This window comes from Dendropsophus ebraccatus, unplaced genomic scaffold, assembly GCF_027789765.1.
Source record: "Dendropsophus ebraccatus isolate aDenEbr1 unplaced genomic scaffold, aDenEbr1.pat pat_scaffold_360_ctg1, whole genome shotgun sequence".
In the NCBI taxonomy this organism is placed as follows: domain Eukaryota; kingdom Metazoa; phylum Chordata; class Amphibia; order Anura; family Hylidae; genus Dendropsophus; species Dendropsophus ebraccatus.
In genome coordinates, this window is record NW_027209996.1 from 87,610 (window position 1) to 104,658 (window position 17,049).

A 17,049-nucleotide genomic window follows, 5' to 3' on the forward strand; every position below is an offset into this window, starting at 1 on the left:
CGCTGTTCTTCTGCTGGTCGGGCACTGCTCTCTCCTCACAGCTTGGGACGCTGCACACATTGCTCCAGCTTGCTTCGGTGGGGGGGGGGGGGGGCATGCAGCGTCCCGAGCCCCGAGCCGTGAGGAGAGAACCGTGACAGACAGCGCAGCACAGTGGAGCGAAGCATGCATGATCGAACACTGCACTGTGCAGGAGTGATGGGTGCCGCTCCGGCTGCTGTCAGTGCTACGCTCCGGCCGCCGAGGGGTTAATTAACATACTCGCAGCGGATGTCAATCCCGATGCGAGTATGTAATGTCAATATGGTTTAATGACAATGGATCCGCAGCGAATTTCGCTGCAAATTGGCAGCGTGAAATCCGCTGCGGATCCGGTACGTGTAAACGTACCCTAACGGGGTATTCTTAGGGTGCCTTCACACATAGGGTATCCGGCAGCGGATTTCTTACTGCGAAATCCACTGCGGATACTTGCCTATGCATTTGAATGGGCTGACATACTCGAAACGGGATTGTCATCCCGCTGTGAGTATGTGAAACTCAGCGCCGTTAACTCCCAGCCCCGGAGCATACATCACCTGCTCCAGGCTCCTGCTCACTTCGGGCCTCCGGCATTTCCCAGGCAGGTGATGTATGTTCCGGGGCTGCGGGGATTAACGAGGCCCATTCAAATACAGAGGTAAGTATCCGCAACGGATTTCGCTGTGAAATCACAGCAAGAAATCCGCTGCGGATACGCTACGTGTGAAGGCACCCTTAAGATGAAAATTATAGGAACCATCTGTAGGAACATTACGCATAAAACATTGGTATTATGCTAATTCCACATCCTAAATGTGTACAATTACACACATTGTTTCTAAGCACAGCAAGATTAGACATGGCTTCAACAGTAGCCCAGGCTACAGTTTCCATCATGCTTTGCTGGAGTTCTCCAGGCTGTCAACCTCCACCTATATTTTCCTTTTTGCTAAGAGCTTCCACAGTATTCTGCATTGTATATTGTGCTCCCTCATATTAGTTTCCATCCTTTAAGGCCCTATGCCACGGAACGATTACGGCCGATATCGGCCGCTACGGGCGATAATTGTCCCGTGGAATATAGTGCAAACGATCAGCCGACATCGTTCATGTCGGCTGATTGTTGCAGTCGCTTGTTTTTCAACATGTTGAAAAACAAGCGAGTGATATAGCAGCGATCTGCTGCCGTCGCTCCGTTGAATAGGAGCGTCGGCAGCAGACGCTGCTATATCCTATGGGCTGCCCGGACGATCTAGCGATCCCCCCGGCAGCCCCCCCCCCCCGCCCCCCCCCCCCCCCCCCCCCCCCCCCCCCCCCCCCAGCTCCCCCCACCCAACCCAGCTCCCGCACTCACCCAGTTGCATCACCCGGTCGCTGCGCTGCGTTGAATAGCGGCGGCAGCGAGCAGGGAAACGAGGAGCAAACGAGCGTGACACCGCCTCGTTTGCTCCTCTATGACGACCCGTAGAATAAGGCCATTAGTTTCATAAACAGCTCAGCCTACTCTTAACTCCTAGTAACACAACTGAGCATGTGCAAACTAAACGCCTAACTATAGGTTCAAACCTTAAGGGTACAAACCCACTTGGCCGGATCCGCAGCGTTAACCCCCCCTGCTGCCAGTATCATATACATTTTACCTGATCCCGGAGCCGGCTTGCTGAAGACACCGAGAACCACCAAAGCAAGCCGGAGCGGGATCAGGCAAAGTATATGCTCCGGCGGCCGAGGGGTTACCGGGGCGGGGCTGGGGATAAACTCGCAGCAGATGTACATCAGCCCAGGTAAAAGAGCAATCAGCCGGGAAAACGCCCGATCCTCAGGCTGATTGTGTCTTTTATTTGGACTTTATCGATCACACGTCTTCCATTGCAAATGTGAGAGTGCATATATCTGTGCTATCCGTTTCCGGATCACACAAGCAATGCATACTTACCTTCTGCGCTGCTGTGTGACCTGGCTCTCCCAATCTTGCTCTCTACCCTGTATCTTCAGATGCCCAGCTCCTCCGGAATGATAGCTGGAGGGGGTGAGGGTGGCCAAGATACAATTAATGACCAGAAAATGGGAATTCCAGATCACAAAGAAGTGGAGAACATATGTATGCACTGCATGTGTGATTTGGAACCCGACAGCATGGATGTATGCATATCTGTGCTGCCAGTTTTCCATGGCCGCACATTATTGTGCTGTGTAATTGCACTGCAAACAGCGGCGATCCCGCTGATCAACACTTGTTTGTTGTCCTTGCCAAGGGCCCATGTCTGGCTTTTAACACTTGAATATCTTCAGACTTCCCTGGCTGGGAAACAAGTGCAGATCACGACATTGTCACTCAATTGCAGTGTCTTTACATAACACAATTACTTGAGCCGCCAGGCAGTGCATAGTTCACAGCTGTGCAATCCAGCATGCTGCTCTCCGGCCCCCGCTGTATCTTTAGGCCACCCTAGCTCCTCCAGCCATCAATCATTCTGGAGGAGGCGGCAACGGCCTGAAGATACAGTGCCAGACAAAGCTGGAAGGGAGAGTGAGATGCAGGATTACAGACAGCGCTGTTGGCAAGTATGCACTGCATGTGTGATCTGGAAACTGACAGCACAGATACATGCACATCCATGCTGTCCGTAGAGATTATCGAACAGCGGAAAATCTTAGGTTCTATAGAACTCGAACCTTGTCGGACCTTCCGCATTTGATTCCCGATGCCTTTCTGGTCCGTGGGGAAGGAGGAGACAGCCCGGGTACCGCCTAAAATTCAGGATTAAGCCTAGGTAATAGGCTGTATCCCGGAATTCCAAGTGGGACCCGGGCTGTTTCCTCCTTCCCCACGGACCGGGAAGGCATCGGGAATCAAATGCGGAAGGTCCGACAAGGTTCGAGTTCTATAGAACCCAAGATTTTCCGCTGTTCGATCATCTCTAGCTGTCAGTTTCCCTTTGCTAATGGCCGCACATCCCCCGTTTACACAGGAAGATGTACAGCTGATAGCGATAAATTTTAAATCGGCACTAAAGATGCGATCAGCCGAGAATCCCATTGTCACATAGGACGATTATCAGCCGAAGGAGCGTTTCTAGAGACACTCCTGGATGATAATCGGCCTATGGGAAAAAGCATTTAGTGTTATGAGCACATTCTTGGGTTTCCTGCAGAAGTTAGCTACAAGTCTAAGGAGTTTGGCGCCATCTGCTGGCACCAGTAATAAATGCAACTAATGCAGGATGGAAACTTAATACTGTACAGTATATTACATCTGAAATAAGTAACAAACAGTAAACAATGTGAGCAACTGATGACAAAACTTACCAGTTGTGTGGGTTCAAAAGAGTCATTTCCCTATTGAAGCCTCATTCCATCTGTCTGTTCTAAGACTCAGCTTACACCATGTGTGATGCGCATGGGCAACTTGGGAAAATTCGCCATTCCCTCAAATGACTCGGTTATGTATTTATTATGGATCTCCGGCTATAGCCTGGTAGGCAAAGAATTTGTCAGTTCAATCTCCCTCCCTGTAATGTATTATTATGACCACTGAGGCTGAGCTGCAGTACCAGAAACAACCCATGGATAGGTGTGGCGCTGTTTCTAGGAGAGAGCGCCAAGTTTTAGGATGTTTGACTAAAACCCATGACAGACAGAATAATGGACTAATATTTGTTAATTGCATATACACGCTCATGAAGGCCAAACACTGACTATGTTGCTTATTTTTACCTGTTTTGCCTATATCTGCCTGAGTCTTCCAATCCTTTCACAATTACTTAATTACTTAAATTTCTTCATGGCGTTTCCCACAAATTCTTATACTTCCATAGTTACAGGTACTGCAAACACTTCCCACACTGGCTGCCAATAAAATGAAAATTGTGGCAACCAATAACGAACTGACATTATAAAATATTCATGTTTAATTCCATGCTACCAAGATTAGGGACCCACTAGTTCATGTTAAAACTGCCCTAATGTTATCCTACCCGTATGAACAGCCAAGACCGAGTCTCTAAGGTCAGACAATATGGCGGCCGCAAATCCCTGATGTGGCCGCCATATTGTCACTTTCCCGCCTCCTCTGCGCACCTCCCTTCTTCACAGACGCCTCTAATTGGCCAGCGGTCACGGCTAGCCGCTGCTGATTGGTTGTCATGTTCTACCGGGATTGTGATTGGTGGATTCCACCCCGCTCTTAGCCCCGGCTCGTAGACGCTATTTTGTTGTCGGAACAGTCTGAGTGACTATGGAGTACGTATGTGTGGCCGCTGTCGGCACTATCGCGACCTGACCGGTGATGAAAACGCTCTTTGTGTATAGGATGAAGTCTAAATTCTTTTAAATACTATATGTGACCTTCTTAGTGACGATTTTTCCGGATTTCTGTCAGGCAATTACCATAAAAAAAAATTTGAAGCTATCGCCACAAGAGTATAGAATATATATATATATATTCAAGTCATTTTCTTATAGACTGTTTTTGTAACAGGAGTTTTCGCTCAGCTTTACCCAAGTCCTGAATGGCTTCTGCTTAGCTGAACAGTAATGTATCTCTAGGATCATTGCAAAACTACATAGATTGGTCATTCAGGATCCAGGAAAAGCTGGGTGACAGCTACTAAGGCAGCTGTCATCTCACATGGGCAGTATTGGCGGTCACCCAGCTTTTCCATAGACAGGAACCCAGAATGCCCCATAAGGTGACTGACCCTTGGGGAATATTCTGGAAACCACACACAGAGTCTGATAATCTGGAACATTTGAGATTGTTACTATCAAGTATGGTACCCCCATAATACTGTCCAAATACCAGTACAGCACACAATAACACCTCCGCTTTTTATCTTACACAAAAACGCTGTGGAGGTTTTATGGGTACGCTAAAGAATACATTATTAACAAAGCCAAGCTTCGTTACGCTCAGTCAACATCTTGTCAGCCACCTGCCTTTGAACTTCGCTCTATTTAGGGTACAAACACACACACCTTATACGCAGCGTATTTTATGTTGCGATACGCAGCAGATACGCAGCAGATTAGATCTAAATAACTGAACACAGCATCAAATCTGCTTCAGATCTGCTGTGTATCTGCTGCGTATACGGTGTGTGTGTGTGTGTATGTACCCTAAAGATGTCTGGAAAAGCTGTATGCAGTCCTGGAAAATTTCTCCTAGGACTTCATCCAGATTTTCCAGGCATACAGAGGCAGCCAGCTGAGCATAACAGGCTTTGCTTTGTTAATACTGTAGTTTCATTCATTTTTAATGGGGAGTATTTAAGTAGGAAAGCTAAGTCCAATCCATTATATGCAAGCAGGGGTTCAGCCACATCCTTCACATGCTGCAAAAAACACTTCCATGTAGATTTTCGACTGTAATGTTGATATATTGAAGATAATGCTCTGAAAAGTCAAGGATTAACCCCGGATTGACTGACAACAGGGCTAATCCTTGTGTGAATCCCCTGCAGTTAAAAACGGCACAGTCATGACAGAAATGAGTAGGTCTGAAACCTCAAGTGAGTCCAGATTAAGGGTGCCTTCACACATACCGACTCGCAGCAGAAAACTCCCTGCGAGTTTCTGCTACGAGCCGAGGTCCTGGAAGGCCCCTATCACTACATACAAGCAGTGGTCTGAAAGAACGCTGCGTGTATGTAATGCAGCTGCCCCCTTAACCCCTTCGGCTGCCGCACTGGTCCCGCTGTCTCCATACATTACCTGGCTCTGGCTGCACAGGGTCCTGGGGTCCTGCTCTGCCGCCCAGCCAATCAGTGGCTGCGGCTGGGGCAACACACTGATTGGTTGGGCGGCAGAGCAAGACGCCGGGACCCTGTGCAGCCAGAGCCAGGTAATGTATGGAGACCGGTGCGGGAGCCGAAGGGGTTAAGGGGGCGGCTGCATTACATACTCGCAGCGGTCTTTCAGACCACTGCTTGTATGTAGTTATAGGGGCCTTCCAGGACCTCGGCTCGTAGCAGAAACTCGCAGGGAATTTTCTGCTGCGAGTCGGTATGTGTGAAGGCACCCTAAAAGGTTATTCCCTTCTTGACATTTATGACCTGCCCTCTTATCTTAAAGGGAACCAATCACGCCGAATATGCCCCTACGCTTCCCAAATATCCCCCTGTACCCTCCTTGTTTACGCCGTATTCTTACATTTCTGAAGTCCTGCGCTGTAAGTAGTCACGGTGGGCGTATATAGTCACGGTCCTGGGCGTAGCTAGGCAGGGTCCTGGGCGGTTTTGAGTGCGCTAATCACGCCTAGAGGGGCCTGATTGAAGACCTGTTTCACTGACGTCACCCGGAGCCTGCGTTTCACGTCGGTGGCGCAACGACGTCTAGCACGCCGTGCAAGCGCAGTACATCAGCATCTTCTCCTGCCGTACATGGGCAACGGAGAACGGGTGCCTAGTCCGCGCCTGGGGGGGGGGGAGGCGTTGTGCAGTTTTGGGGCCGAGGTGAGCACAGACAGCCTCTATTACAGGCCAGAAGCTCCAGCGGCAGCCCCGCGGTCCTGGACTTCTCTCCTGCTTTGCGCGATGACATCACGTGCGCCGCCAAGCAGGAGAGACATCCGGAGCCACTGGGCTGCCGCTGCGAGCTTCCGGCCTGTAATAGAGGCTGTCTGTGCTCACCCCTGCCCCGAAGCTGCATTGGGGGGGGGGGGGGGACACCTGCCCAGCCTCCCTCTTCCCCCAGCCTCTTCTGCACCCCCCAGCTGCTCCCCCTGCCCCCCCAGCTTCTCCCCCTGTCCCCCAGCTTCTCCCCTGCCCCGCCCCAGCTGCTCCCCCTGCCCCCCAGCTTCTCCCCCTGCCCCATCTGATCCCCTCATCTGCTCTCCCTGCCCCTGTGACCCCAGCTGCCACCCATCTTCGCCCTGCCACCCTAGCTGCCCCCCATCTGCTCCCCCGCCTGTCACCCCAACTGTCCCCCAGCTGCTCCTCCTGCCCCCCATCTACTCCCTCTGCCCTCCCAGATTCTCCCCCTGCCACCCAGCTGCTCCCCCTGCCCCTCCAGCTTCTCCCCTGCCACCCCAGCTGCTCCCCCTGCCCCGTCTTCTCCCCCTGCCCCCAAGCTTCTCCCCTGCCACCCCAGCTGCCCCATCTTCTCCCTGCCACCCTAGCTGCCCCCATCTGCTCCCCCTGCCTGTCACCCCAGCTGCTCCTTCTGCCCCTCATCTACTCCCCCTGCCACCCTTGCTGCTTCCCCTGCCCCTGTCACCCCATCTGCTCCTCCTGTCCCCCTTCTACTCCCCCTGCCACCCCAGCTGCTCCCCCTGCCACCCCAGCTGCTCCCTCTGCCCCACAGCTGTTACCCCTGCCCCCCAGCTGCCCCCCCCCGGCCTCCCCAGATTCTCCCCCTGTCCCTGCCACCCCCAGCTGCTCCCCCTCCCCGTCACCCCAGCTGCTCCCCATCCCCTGTTACCCTAGCTGCGCTCCTACCCCAGTAACCCCAGCTGCCCCTCTGCAGATGAGTTGTGGTCGGAGAAGTCTTCATGATGGCTGCGCCAGATGGAGAAGACAGCAAAAAGTAAGGGTGCGTTTACACAGAAAGATTTATCTGACAGATTTTGGAAGCCAAAGCCAGGAATGGATTTGAAATGAGGATAGATCCAAGTGTTTCCTTTATAACCTGATCCCTGTTTATAGTCTGTTCCTTGTTTTGGCTTCAAAGATCTGTCAGATAAATCTGTAAGTGTAAACGCACCATAAGAGACAGCAATTTGAGAAGACGTCACCTGTGAGTCATTAGCAACTGCACTGTAATCACTTATATAGTGTGCAGAGCCTGTGTACCATTGGTGTCTAAATGGGTCAGTGTATTGATTGCGGTAGTGTACTGACACAGCCCCGCGTTGATTAACACACACACACCCCCCCCCGTGCTGACAATCGGCGCTATTGGCTAATCAATTCAGATCAGCCAATGGCGGCGATCTGCAGCTTTCCGGGTCAACGGTGACCCGATGGCCCGGAAAGCAATGGCGGTCGGTCCCCTTTGGCAATCATCGGCTCCAGCGTCGTCAAACTTAGGCCTTTTCCGGAATTTGCGTTCTACTGCCCCCTAGCGGCTGATAAGTGTATATAATACACATATAAGTAGCTATAGGGTTGAAGAAAGTTGTTTGTTTTCTTCCCCCCAATTTTTATTTTATTTTCCGCACCCTATCGCCGCTGAGTGCTGATCAGCATCGCACGTAAGTGCGCCGCTGATCAGCAACTCCTCCTTTTTGGCGTTAGGTGTTTTTTTCCTATATCCTACAGCCACGGTCTGCTGATAAGTGCGGCATTTATCGGCAACTCCTTTCTTGGCGTAGGTTTTTTTTTTTTTTATACTTAATGTTTAAAAAAAAACACGTAAAAAAACACCATTACACTACACGGAATAAAGTTTTACACTACACCACTACACATTTACATACCCCATATACCAATCCCCATATAAAGATGGCCCCCAGGGTGTTTTCGGTATCAGACGCATACGTTATTATTGCCTCCGACACCGAAACAGCCAGTGAGGATGCGTACACTGCCCCCCAGACATGTCTTATCTGCCAGTACCGTCCCAATAAGAGATCACGGTATGGCGTGAAATTCTCCAAACTCTGTGAGCGTACCTCAGGGTACACTTACAGATTTAGGGTACGTGCACACTGCGGAATGGCGAAGGATAACCCTTTGTGCATTCCGCAGCTGGCACCCCCCGGCGGACTGATGCGGGCGCGCACGTCTCCGCACATGTCAAAGACTCCATCCTATGCATGGGCGGATTCCATCGTCCATCCAAAGAATGAACACGTTCATTCTTTGGACGGAGGGCGGAATCCGCCTGTACATAGAATGGAGTCTATGACATGTGTGGAGACGCGCGCCTGCATCAGTCCGCCGGCGGGTGCCAGCTGCGGAACGCACAAAGGGTTATCCTTCGCCATTTCACAGTGTGCATGTACCCTTAGAGTGTATGAAGGAAGGGACACCCGAATCCAGCTACCAGATGCCACCGCCCCCCCCCCATCCTCGGAGTTAGTGGGAAGATCGTTCAGGAACTGATCTTCCCACTGCTGGATAAAGGTCACCACCACCGGTACGGGGATAACTTTTATACCAGCACCCCCTCTTCCGGTCCCTCCCTGCCCGAGCTACTGTAGCTTGTGGCACGATCCGAAAATATCAGAAGCAGTAATAGAGCCCTAATATTTAGCAGCCATGGAGCGGACCCAGCGCTTCTGGATATGAGGGACCCCGGATCGCACCAGGGCAACTTTTTCCAGGTGACGTCCCGCACACAGGAGAACGGGAGACCCCAGAAGAAGTGCAGAGTGTGGCGTAACGGGGTCAGGAAGGACACCATTTTCAAGTGTGACACCTGTCCTGATCCCCCCGGCCTCTGCATACTGGATCGCTTCAAGGCGTACCACACGTCATCGGAGTTCTACATTGTCTAAATTCTTCCCCTTATTCCTATTTCAGGGGTCACATTGATCCAGGGATTATTCTGATTGCCATTATGGAGTCAGGAAGGACTTTTTTCCCTGTAATGAGGCTACTGTCCTCTGCCTTACGAGGGTTTTTTTGCCTTCCTCTGGATCAACACAGGTTGAATTTGATGGACACCTGTCCTTTTAAACCTTATAAACTAATAATTGGCCTAATACCCCCAAATAAATTAGAATTGTCCCTTTTCCCCAGCTAAATAGGTATGGCCGCCATTCCCATTAGAGACTTGCCATAATGCAATTACAAAGCTCCTGTGGGGCCAGGACAGTAGAAACCCCCCACAAGTGACCCTACTATGGAAACTACACCCCGTGGGAAGCCGGGATATGGGCCCCTGGTGACGGACACATTTCTGCCGTGAAAATGAAAAAAAATGGGATTTTTTTATTTGCACACCACATGTTCTACATATGTGCCAGTCACCAGTGGGGTCCATATGCTGACTGCACCCCTTGTTAGATTCCTTGTGGGGTGTAGTTTCCAGAATGGGGTCACATGTGGGGGGTTTCTACTGTCCTGGCAGCACAGGAGCTTTGTAATTGCGACATGGCCTCCATCCTCCATTCCAGCCTCTAAATTACCCTACACGTTTTGCGTTCATTTCCTTTTTTAACCCCTTGTGGAAATGGAAAAAAATCAAGGCTAGACCAACATTTAGAGTAAAGAAAATTAAATTTTTATACCAAATCATTGATCTTGTCTTGATTCTTTCATTTTAACAAGGGGTTAAAAGATTTAAAAAAAAAAACACAAAATGTGTAGAGCAATTTCCCCTGAGTACGGAAATACCCCACATGTGGACATAAAGCGCCATGCGGGTGCAGGGTAAGCCTCCAAAGGGAAGGAGCGCCATTTGGCTTTTGGAGGCTGGATTTGGCTGGAATGGATTTTGAGGGCCATGTTGCATTTAAAAAGGCCCCTGTGTTGCCAAGACAGTTGAAACCCTCCAAAAGTGACCCCATTATGGAAACTACACCCCTCAAGGAATGTAACAAGGGGTGTAGTGAGCATATGGACCCCACTGGTGACGGGCACAAATGTGGAACAATGTGGCGTGAAAATGAAATATTAAATTTTTTACACTATAATGTTAGTCTAGCCTTGATTTTTTCATTTTCACAAGGGGATAAAAGATAAAAAACACACAAAATGTGTAGAGCAATTTCCCCCGATTCCGTAAATACCCCACATGTGGACATAAAGCGCCATGTGGGTGCAGGGCAAGCCTCCGAAGGGAAGGAGTGCCATTTGGATTTTGGAGGCTGGATTTGGCCAGAATGGATGATGAACGCCATGTCGCATTTACAGAGTCCTCGTGCTGCCAAAACACTGGAAACCCCACAAGTGACCCCATTCTGGAAACTACACCCCTCAAGGAATCTAACAAGGGGTGCAGTGAGGATATGGACCCCTTGATGACGGGCACATTTGTGCCGTGAAAGTGAAAAAAATGAAAATTTTCCCTTTCACGTCACATTGTTCCACATTTGTGCCCGTCACCAGTGGGGTCCATATGCTCACTGCACCCCTTTATAGATTCCTTGAGGGGTGTAGTTTCCAGAATGGGGTCACTTGTGGGGGGTTTCCAGTGTTTTGGCAGCACGATCGCTTTGTAAATGCGACATGACCCTTGAAATCCATTCCAGTAAAATCCAGCTTGCAAAGGCCAATTGGCGCTCCTTCCCTTTGGAGGCTCGTCCTGCGCCCACTTGGCACTTTATGTTCACATGTTGGGTATTTCCGTACTCGGGAGAAACTGCGCTACACGGTTTTTGGGTTTTTATTCCTTTTATCCCTTTGTGAAAATGAAAAATTGAAGGCTAGAACAACGTTTTAGTGTAAAAAATAAATTTTTCACGCCACATTGTTCTGAAAATCTGTAAAGCACCTGTGGGGTCCAAATGCTCAGCGCACCCCTTGTTACATTCCTTGAGGGGTGTAGTTTTCTAAATGGTGTCCCTTTAGGGGTGTTTTTTTAGGTTTTGGCACCCCAGAGCCTCTGCCAACCTGAAGTGGTACAGTCAAAAATGACCAAATATAACGGAGGCGTTGAAATTCACTAGGCGCTCCTTTGTATCTGAGGCTTGTGGTTGCGTCAAATAGCGCAATAGGGCTACATATGGGGTATTTCTATAAACTGCAGAAACGGGGCAATCAATATTGGGGTGCATTTCTCTGGTAATAGGTTTATAATTATGAAAGATATTGGATTACATTAAAATCTCTGCACAGAAAATTAAAATTTTCAAATTTCTTACAAACTTAGCTTTTATTTCTGTGACTCTCCTAAAGGGTTAAAAAAAAAACTTTCTGGATGTGCTTTTGCAGAGTTTGGGGGCTGCAGTTTCTGAAATGGGGTGCTTTGTGGGGCTTTCTAAGGCTAGGTTCACACTGCGTTTTCAGCATCCGTTTAACTCATCCGTTTTTTGCAAAAAACGCATGAAAAACGGATTGCAAAAAACGGATTCATTTGTGTGCATCCGTTTTTTCCATTGACTTCCATTATTAAAAAAAAACGGATCCGTTTTTTTTTGGCGGACCAAAACGGACCAAAAAACGTTGCTGACCCTATTTTTCTGGATGTTAAAAAAAACGGATCCGTTAAACGGATGCTGAAAACGCAGTGTGAACCTAGCCTTACAAACAGTCCCCTCAAATACACTTTAAACCTGAACAGGTCCCTAAAAATATCTGATTTTGAAATTTACTGAAAATGTGGAAATATGCTGCTAATGTTTTAAGCTTTCTATTGTCTAAAAAAAGTGAAAGATAGTTTAATAAATTTCGCAAACATAAAGTAAACATGTTGCTAATGCTATTTCAGAATGCGATCTCAGAATCAGCCGGATAGGTAAAAGCATTTCCAAGTTATTAATGAATAAAGTGACACAGGTCATAGTCATAAAATTTGCCTCGGTCCTTAAGGCCATTTTAGGCCCGGTCCTTAAGGGGTTAATCAGTAAGCCCCTCCAGTCAGGTGTGAACAGTACAGTATTGCGGAGGTGGTGTGGGGAACGTTTTCTTGGCGCACCCTCGTTCCTCTGATACCTAAAGATGAATGTTTGAACAGTGGAGTTATCTAAGCATGATGGCTCTTTCCCCTATGACATAAGGAGACTTTTATCACCATCATGGATTGGCTCCAGGAACATGACAGCAAGCTTTCTGTATGTTTCTCTGGCCTTCACAGTCCCCAGATTTTAAAGCGAATGTACCATCAGGTACATTGTTTTATGATTTTTATATCATTGGACTGGCAGCGCAGTGGGGATGTCGTTGCTGCTGTCCTTTATTTGAACTAGTTCTAATCCTGGGTGTGGCCCGGCCTGAAGCACTGAAGGCAGGCCCACCGCCCCAGTGTGTTGAAATCCCCTCCCCTCTGTGACACGGCTCCATTGATTCTAATAATCCTATAAACATTTCTAGGACATGGTAGATCGGGCTGTTCAGAGTATGTCAGGAGCTTCATCTGACCTACCTGCAAAATGATATCAGCACTAATGGGATCTGTGTCAGGAGAAATTGCTGCAGTTCTGAAGGCCAAAGAAGGTCAAACAGACTAGATGTCACCCACATGTTTGTTTTTATTTGAATAAAAAAAGCTTTTATTTTAGCTATAAATAGTGTCAAGGAGGAGGAGCCTATTGTTTCCTGGGCCATAGTCCTGCTCAGCCTCTTTACATAATCACAACTGAGCACTATGCATACAGTACATTAAGAAGTAGCAGCACTAGGGCCCATGGAACAATAGGCCCCGCCTCCTTGACATTATTTACAGGCTAAGTAGAAGCCTTATTTAATGACAATTAAAAAAATAGACACAGGTAACAAAGGCATGTTCTCAATGCTTTGTATGATATCTATCCAGTCACCAGTTCGGTAGGTGTCATTTTAAATTTGAAAAGATAGGAGAAAAGTCTATAGAAAATTGTGCTACAGGTTCAATGCCCCTGTGGATTTACATCCCATTCTATCAATGAGCATCCAAAATGTTATCCAACTGATTCTTCCTATAAAGAGATGCAGATAGGTATTGTCCTATTCAGTAGGTAATAGATGAATAGATGTTAATAGCTAATTCATGTTTCTTACAGTATGAGGCACATTCAGACCTATTATCAGACGCCTGAGACAATCACAGTTCACATGAAACCTGCCTCCAGATCTATGAAACAAAGCAAACTGAGGCTAAAACGTCAATTTTATAAGGGAAATGTGTATAGCCGTATAGCAACACATGTCAGAGGGCCGTGTCTGATCATCAAAAGACAAGAGATGGCGGCTTTCTTCAAGTTATTTGGTAGGTAACATAGAAGCACATTCAATGACCTGTCACCAGTACTCTCTGTATTTGCTTGTGCCAATCATTTTATAAAAAGCATGTTCAGCATTGTGTTTTCACTAGTTACTAACTAGTTTTCAGAAGCCTGATGGGGCCCATAAAGTCTCTCCTCCCCATAACACTGGGCAGTAATTAGAGATGAGCGAACCGGGTTCGGGTTCGAGTCCATCCGAACCCAAACGTTCGGCATTTGATTAGCTGGGGCTGCTGAAGTTGGATAAAGCTCTAAGGTTGTCTGGAAAACATGCAGCCACCGCTAATCAAATGCCGAACGATCGTGTTCGGATGGACTCGAGCATGCTCGAGGTACGCTCATCTCTAGCAGTAACCACTCCAGCTATAATAACAGCCCCTTGGCTCTGGGCCATGCCACCCTACAGGTACATCACTACATAAATAATGGCCACCACACCAGTGTAAACAGATCACAAGGCTCGCCTTTCCATGTTCTTCCAGCCAACAGACTGAAAGAAGCTAGGTATTAAACCTTATGCAGTGATGTAGCTACTAGAGATGAGCGAACCTCAAGCATGCTCGAGTCGATCCGAACCCGAACGTTCAGCATTTGATTAGCGGTGGCTGCTGAACTTGGATAAAGCCCTAAGGGCCCTATTCCACCGGACGATTATCGTTCAGATTATCGTTAAATCGTTCGAATCTAAACGATAATCGTTCGGTTGAAATGCAGTTAACGATTAACGACCGAACGAGAAATCGTTGATCGCTTTATAATGGCCCTATTCCACGGGTCGTTTTAGAGGAGCAAACGAGCGCTATTAGCGCTCGTTTGCTTCTCGTTCGCCGCTCGCTGCCGCCGCTATTCAACGCGGCTGCAGCGAGCGGGTGAGTGCGGGAGGGGCGGCGGGGAGCTGCGGGGGGGCTGCTCGGAGGATCGCTGATCGTCCGGGCAGCCTATAGGATATAGCAGCGTCTGCTGCCGATGCTCCTATTCAACGGAGCGACGGCAGCAGATCGCTGCTATATCAGTCGCTTGTTTTTCAACATGTTGAAAAACAAGCGACTGCAACGATCAGCCGACATGAACGATGTCGGCTGATCGTTGCACTCTATTCCACGGAACGATTATCGTCCGTAGCGGTCGATATCGTCTGAAAACGAACGATAATCGTTCCGTGGAATAGGGCCATAAGACCTGGACCTATTTTTATCGTTGCTCGTTCGCAAAAGTTCGCAAATCGTTCGCATTGAATAAGACATCGTTCGGTCGTTCGCAATAGATACGAACGCAATAGCGAATAAATAGCGAAGAGAAACGATCGCAATTACGATCATAAGTAACGATTATCGTTCCATGGAAATGACTGAACGTTTTCAGGTCTTTCGCAATAGCAGTCGTTTGAGATCGTTAATCGTTAACGATTATGCAAAAGATATTCGTCCGGTGGAATAGGGCCCTAAGGCTATGTGGAAAACATGGATATAGTCATTGGCTGTATCCATGTTTTCAGACAACCTTAGAGCTTTATCCAATTTCAGCAGCCCCCGCTAATCAAATGCCGATCGTTCGGATTGACTCGAACCCAAACCCGATTCGCTCATCTGTAGTAGCTACTATAAGAGCAGACCGTGCCACTGCACTGGGGGGGGGGGGGGGGCTTAACTGCCAGCGTACGTGATGAACACTAACAGTTAAATGCTGCAGCACTCTGACCGACAGAGCAAGAAGCCATTTGCTTCCTGCCCTGCCAGTCTCCCTTGTCGCCAGAGGCAGCACTGCACCTCCGCAAAGGCAGCATTGCACCTCCAACCACAAGAGGGCCACCCCATACACATACTAAAGGGGTTATCCAGCACTACAAAAACATGGCCACTTTCTCCCTACTGTTGTCTCCAGATTGGGTGGGGTTTTGAAACTCTGTTCCATTGAAGTAAATGGAGCTTAATTGCAAACCACACCTGAACTGGAGACAACAGTAGGGGAAAAGTGGCCATGTTTTTTGTAGCGCTGGATAACCCCTTAACCTGTCCCAGCACAGTCACAGTTGGAAGAACGAAGGAACGCTAGGCCAGGTGAGCATAGTAGGGCCATACAGGGTTCATGGGGCCCCATGAATCCCGGCAACAAACCCTGCCCTTATGCAATCTCTTGCTAGTTAAAAACCCCTTGGGTAGTGGAGTGCTGGAACTAAGGCTAAATAAAAAAATAAGCAAACAAAAGGGCATATTTATCATTCTGTTTGTGCCATTATTTTGGCTAATTTGTTTTTTAACACAATGTAAAATTTGAAGCAGCATTTATCAAGGCATTTGCGCTATTTTTTAAACAGTTTACACCGGCTGCGCCTTTTTACATTTTTTCTTATTTGGAGGGGGCATGGTTTCATGTTTCAAGATTTATCGAGGCCATAATTCCTAATGATAATGATAAATTCTGAGCAAGGTCTGTGAGTTTTCGCACAGCCTAGAAAAAATGCACAAGTGCAAAAAAAATACATTCTTTGGGGCACATTTATTGTCTGCACAAAAGTTAGGCCCTTTTCACAGCAGGTTTTTGTGCTTCATTAGGCTAGGTCCACACTGTGTCAGAGGCTTTATTTGGAGCCTCTGCCGCAGCGTCTGTTGCATGCAGCGTTTTCTTTGTCCCTTTAGACTTTGTTAAAATGCTGAACACAAACAACACCCAACAGAACCTATTGACTATAATGGGGTCAGTCAGTTTTCATAGAGCTTAACAGGAGAGAGAAAAAAAAAATGTTGCAGGTTAGGGACCCACATGAATGAGGCAGCCATGAAGTGGCACATGGACTTATACAATGTGATCAAGATGTATACCAACTACACAATGTTAGTATTTTTATTTAGCGTAAAAGCTATAGATCAGTGTATAACATATCCCCATAGACTTAGGCTGTCTGTCCAGAGTTTGTCAGGGGACTACCAGATGTATGCCTCTGCTGTATAGCCATGACAGATGTCCTCATACATAGACTCCCATATTGAAAGAATGTATACTACATGGTATATATTTTTCACAGTATCTTGCTCTGTAGAAATAGCACAGAGGTTTTTACTATTCCAGTCAGCAGAAAAAGTAAATCTTGCTGGAAACCAAAAGAACTCATTTCTGGCTTCCGTGGAGTGATTTTAGTCTGTGGGTACATTTGCTGTATGTGCTGGCAGACTTCCTTATGCTTATAGCAAATGGACACCACTAAGAGCCTAACCGCTCTGTTC

General features: G+C 48.0%; 1 protein-coding gene across 3 annotated transcripts in view; it reads left to right on the forward strand.

The window, feature by feature from the left end:
- Positions 1 to 4,174: 4,174 nt before the first annotated feature.
- The window catches only part of LOC138775896 (speedy protein A-like), a 28,365-nt gene continuing 15,490 nt past the window's right edge, over positions 4,175 to 17,049 (forward strand). Inside the window, exons 1-2 of one of the 3 annotated variants that reach the window (XM_069956080.1) lie at positions 4,175 to 4,263; positions 13,607 to 13,812. In XM_069956080.1, coding sequence (XP_069812181.1) covers positions 4,259 to 4,263; positions 13,607 to 13,812 — 211 coding nt within the window. In that variant the 5' untranslated portion in view covers positions 4,175 to 4,258. Of the gene's footprint in view, positions 4,327 to 13,606; positions 13,813 to 17,049 lie in introns of all 3 variants that reach the window. The other 2 variants (XM_069956081.1, XM_069956079.1) reach the window with 2 other exon arrangements.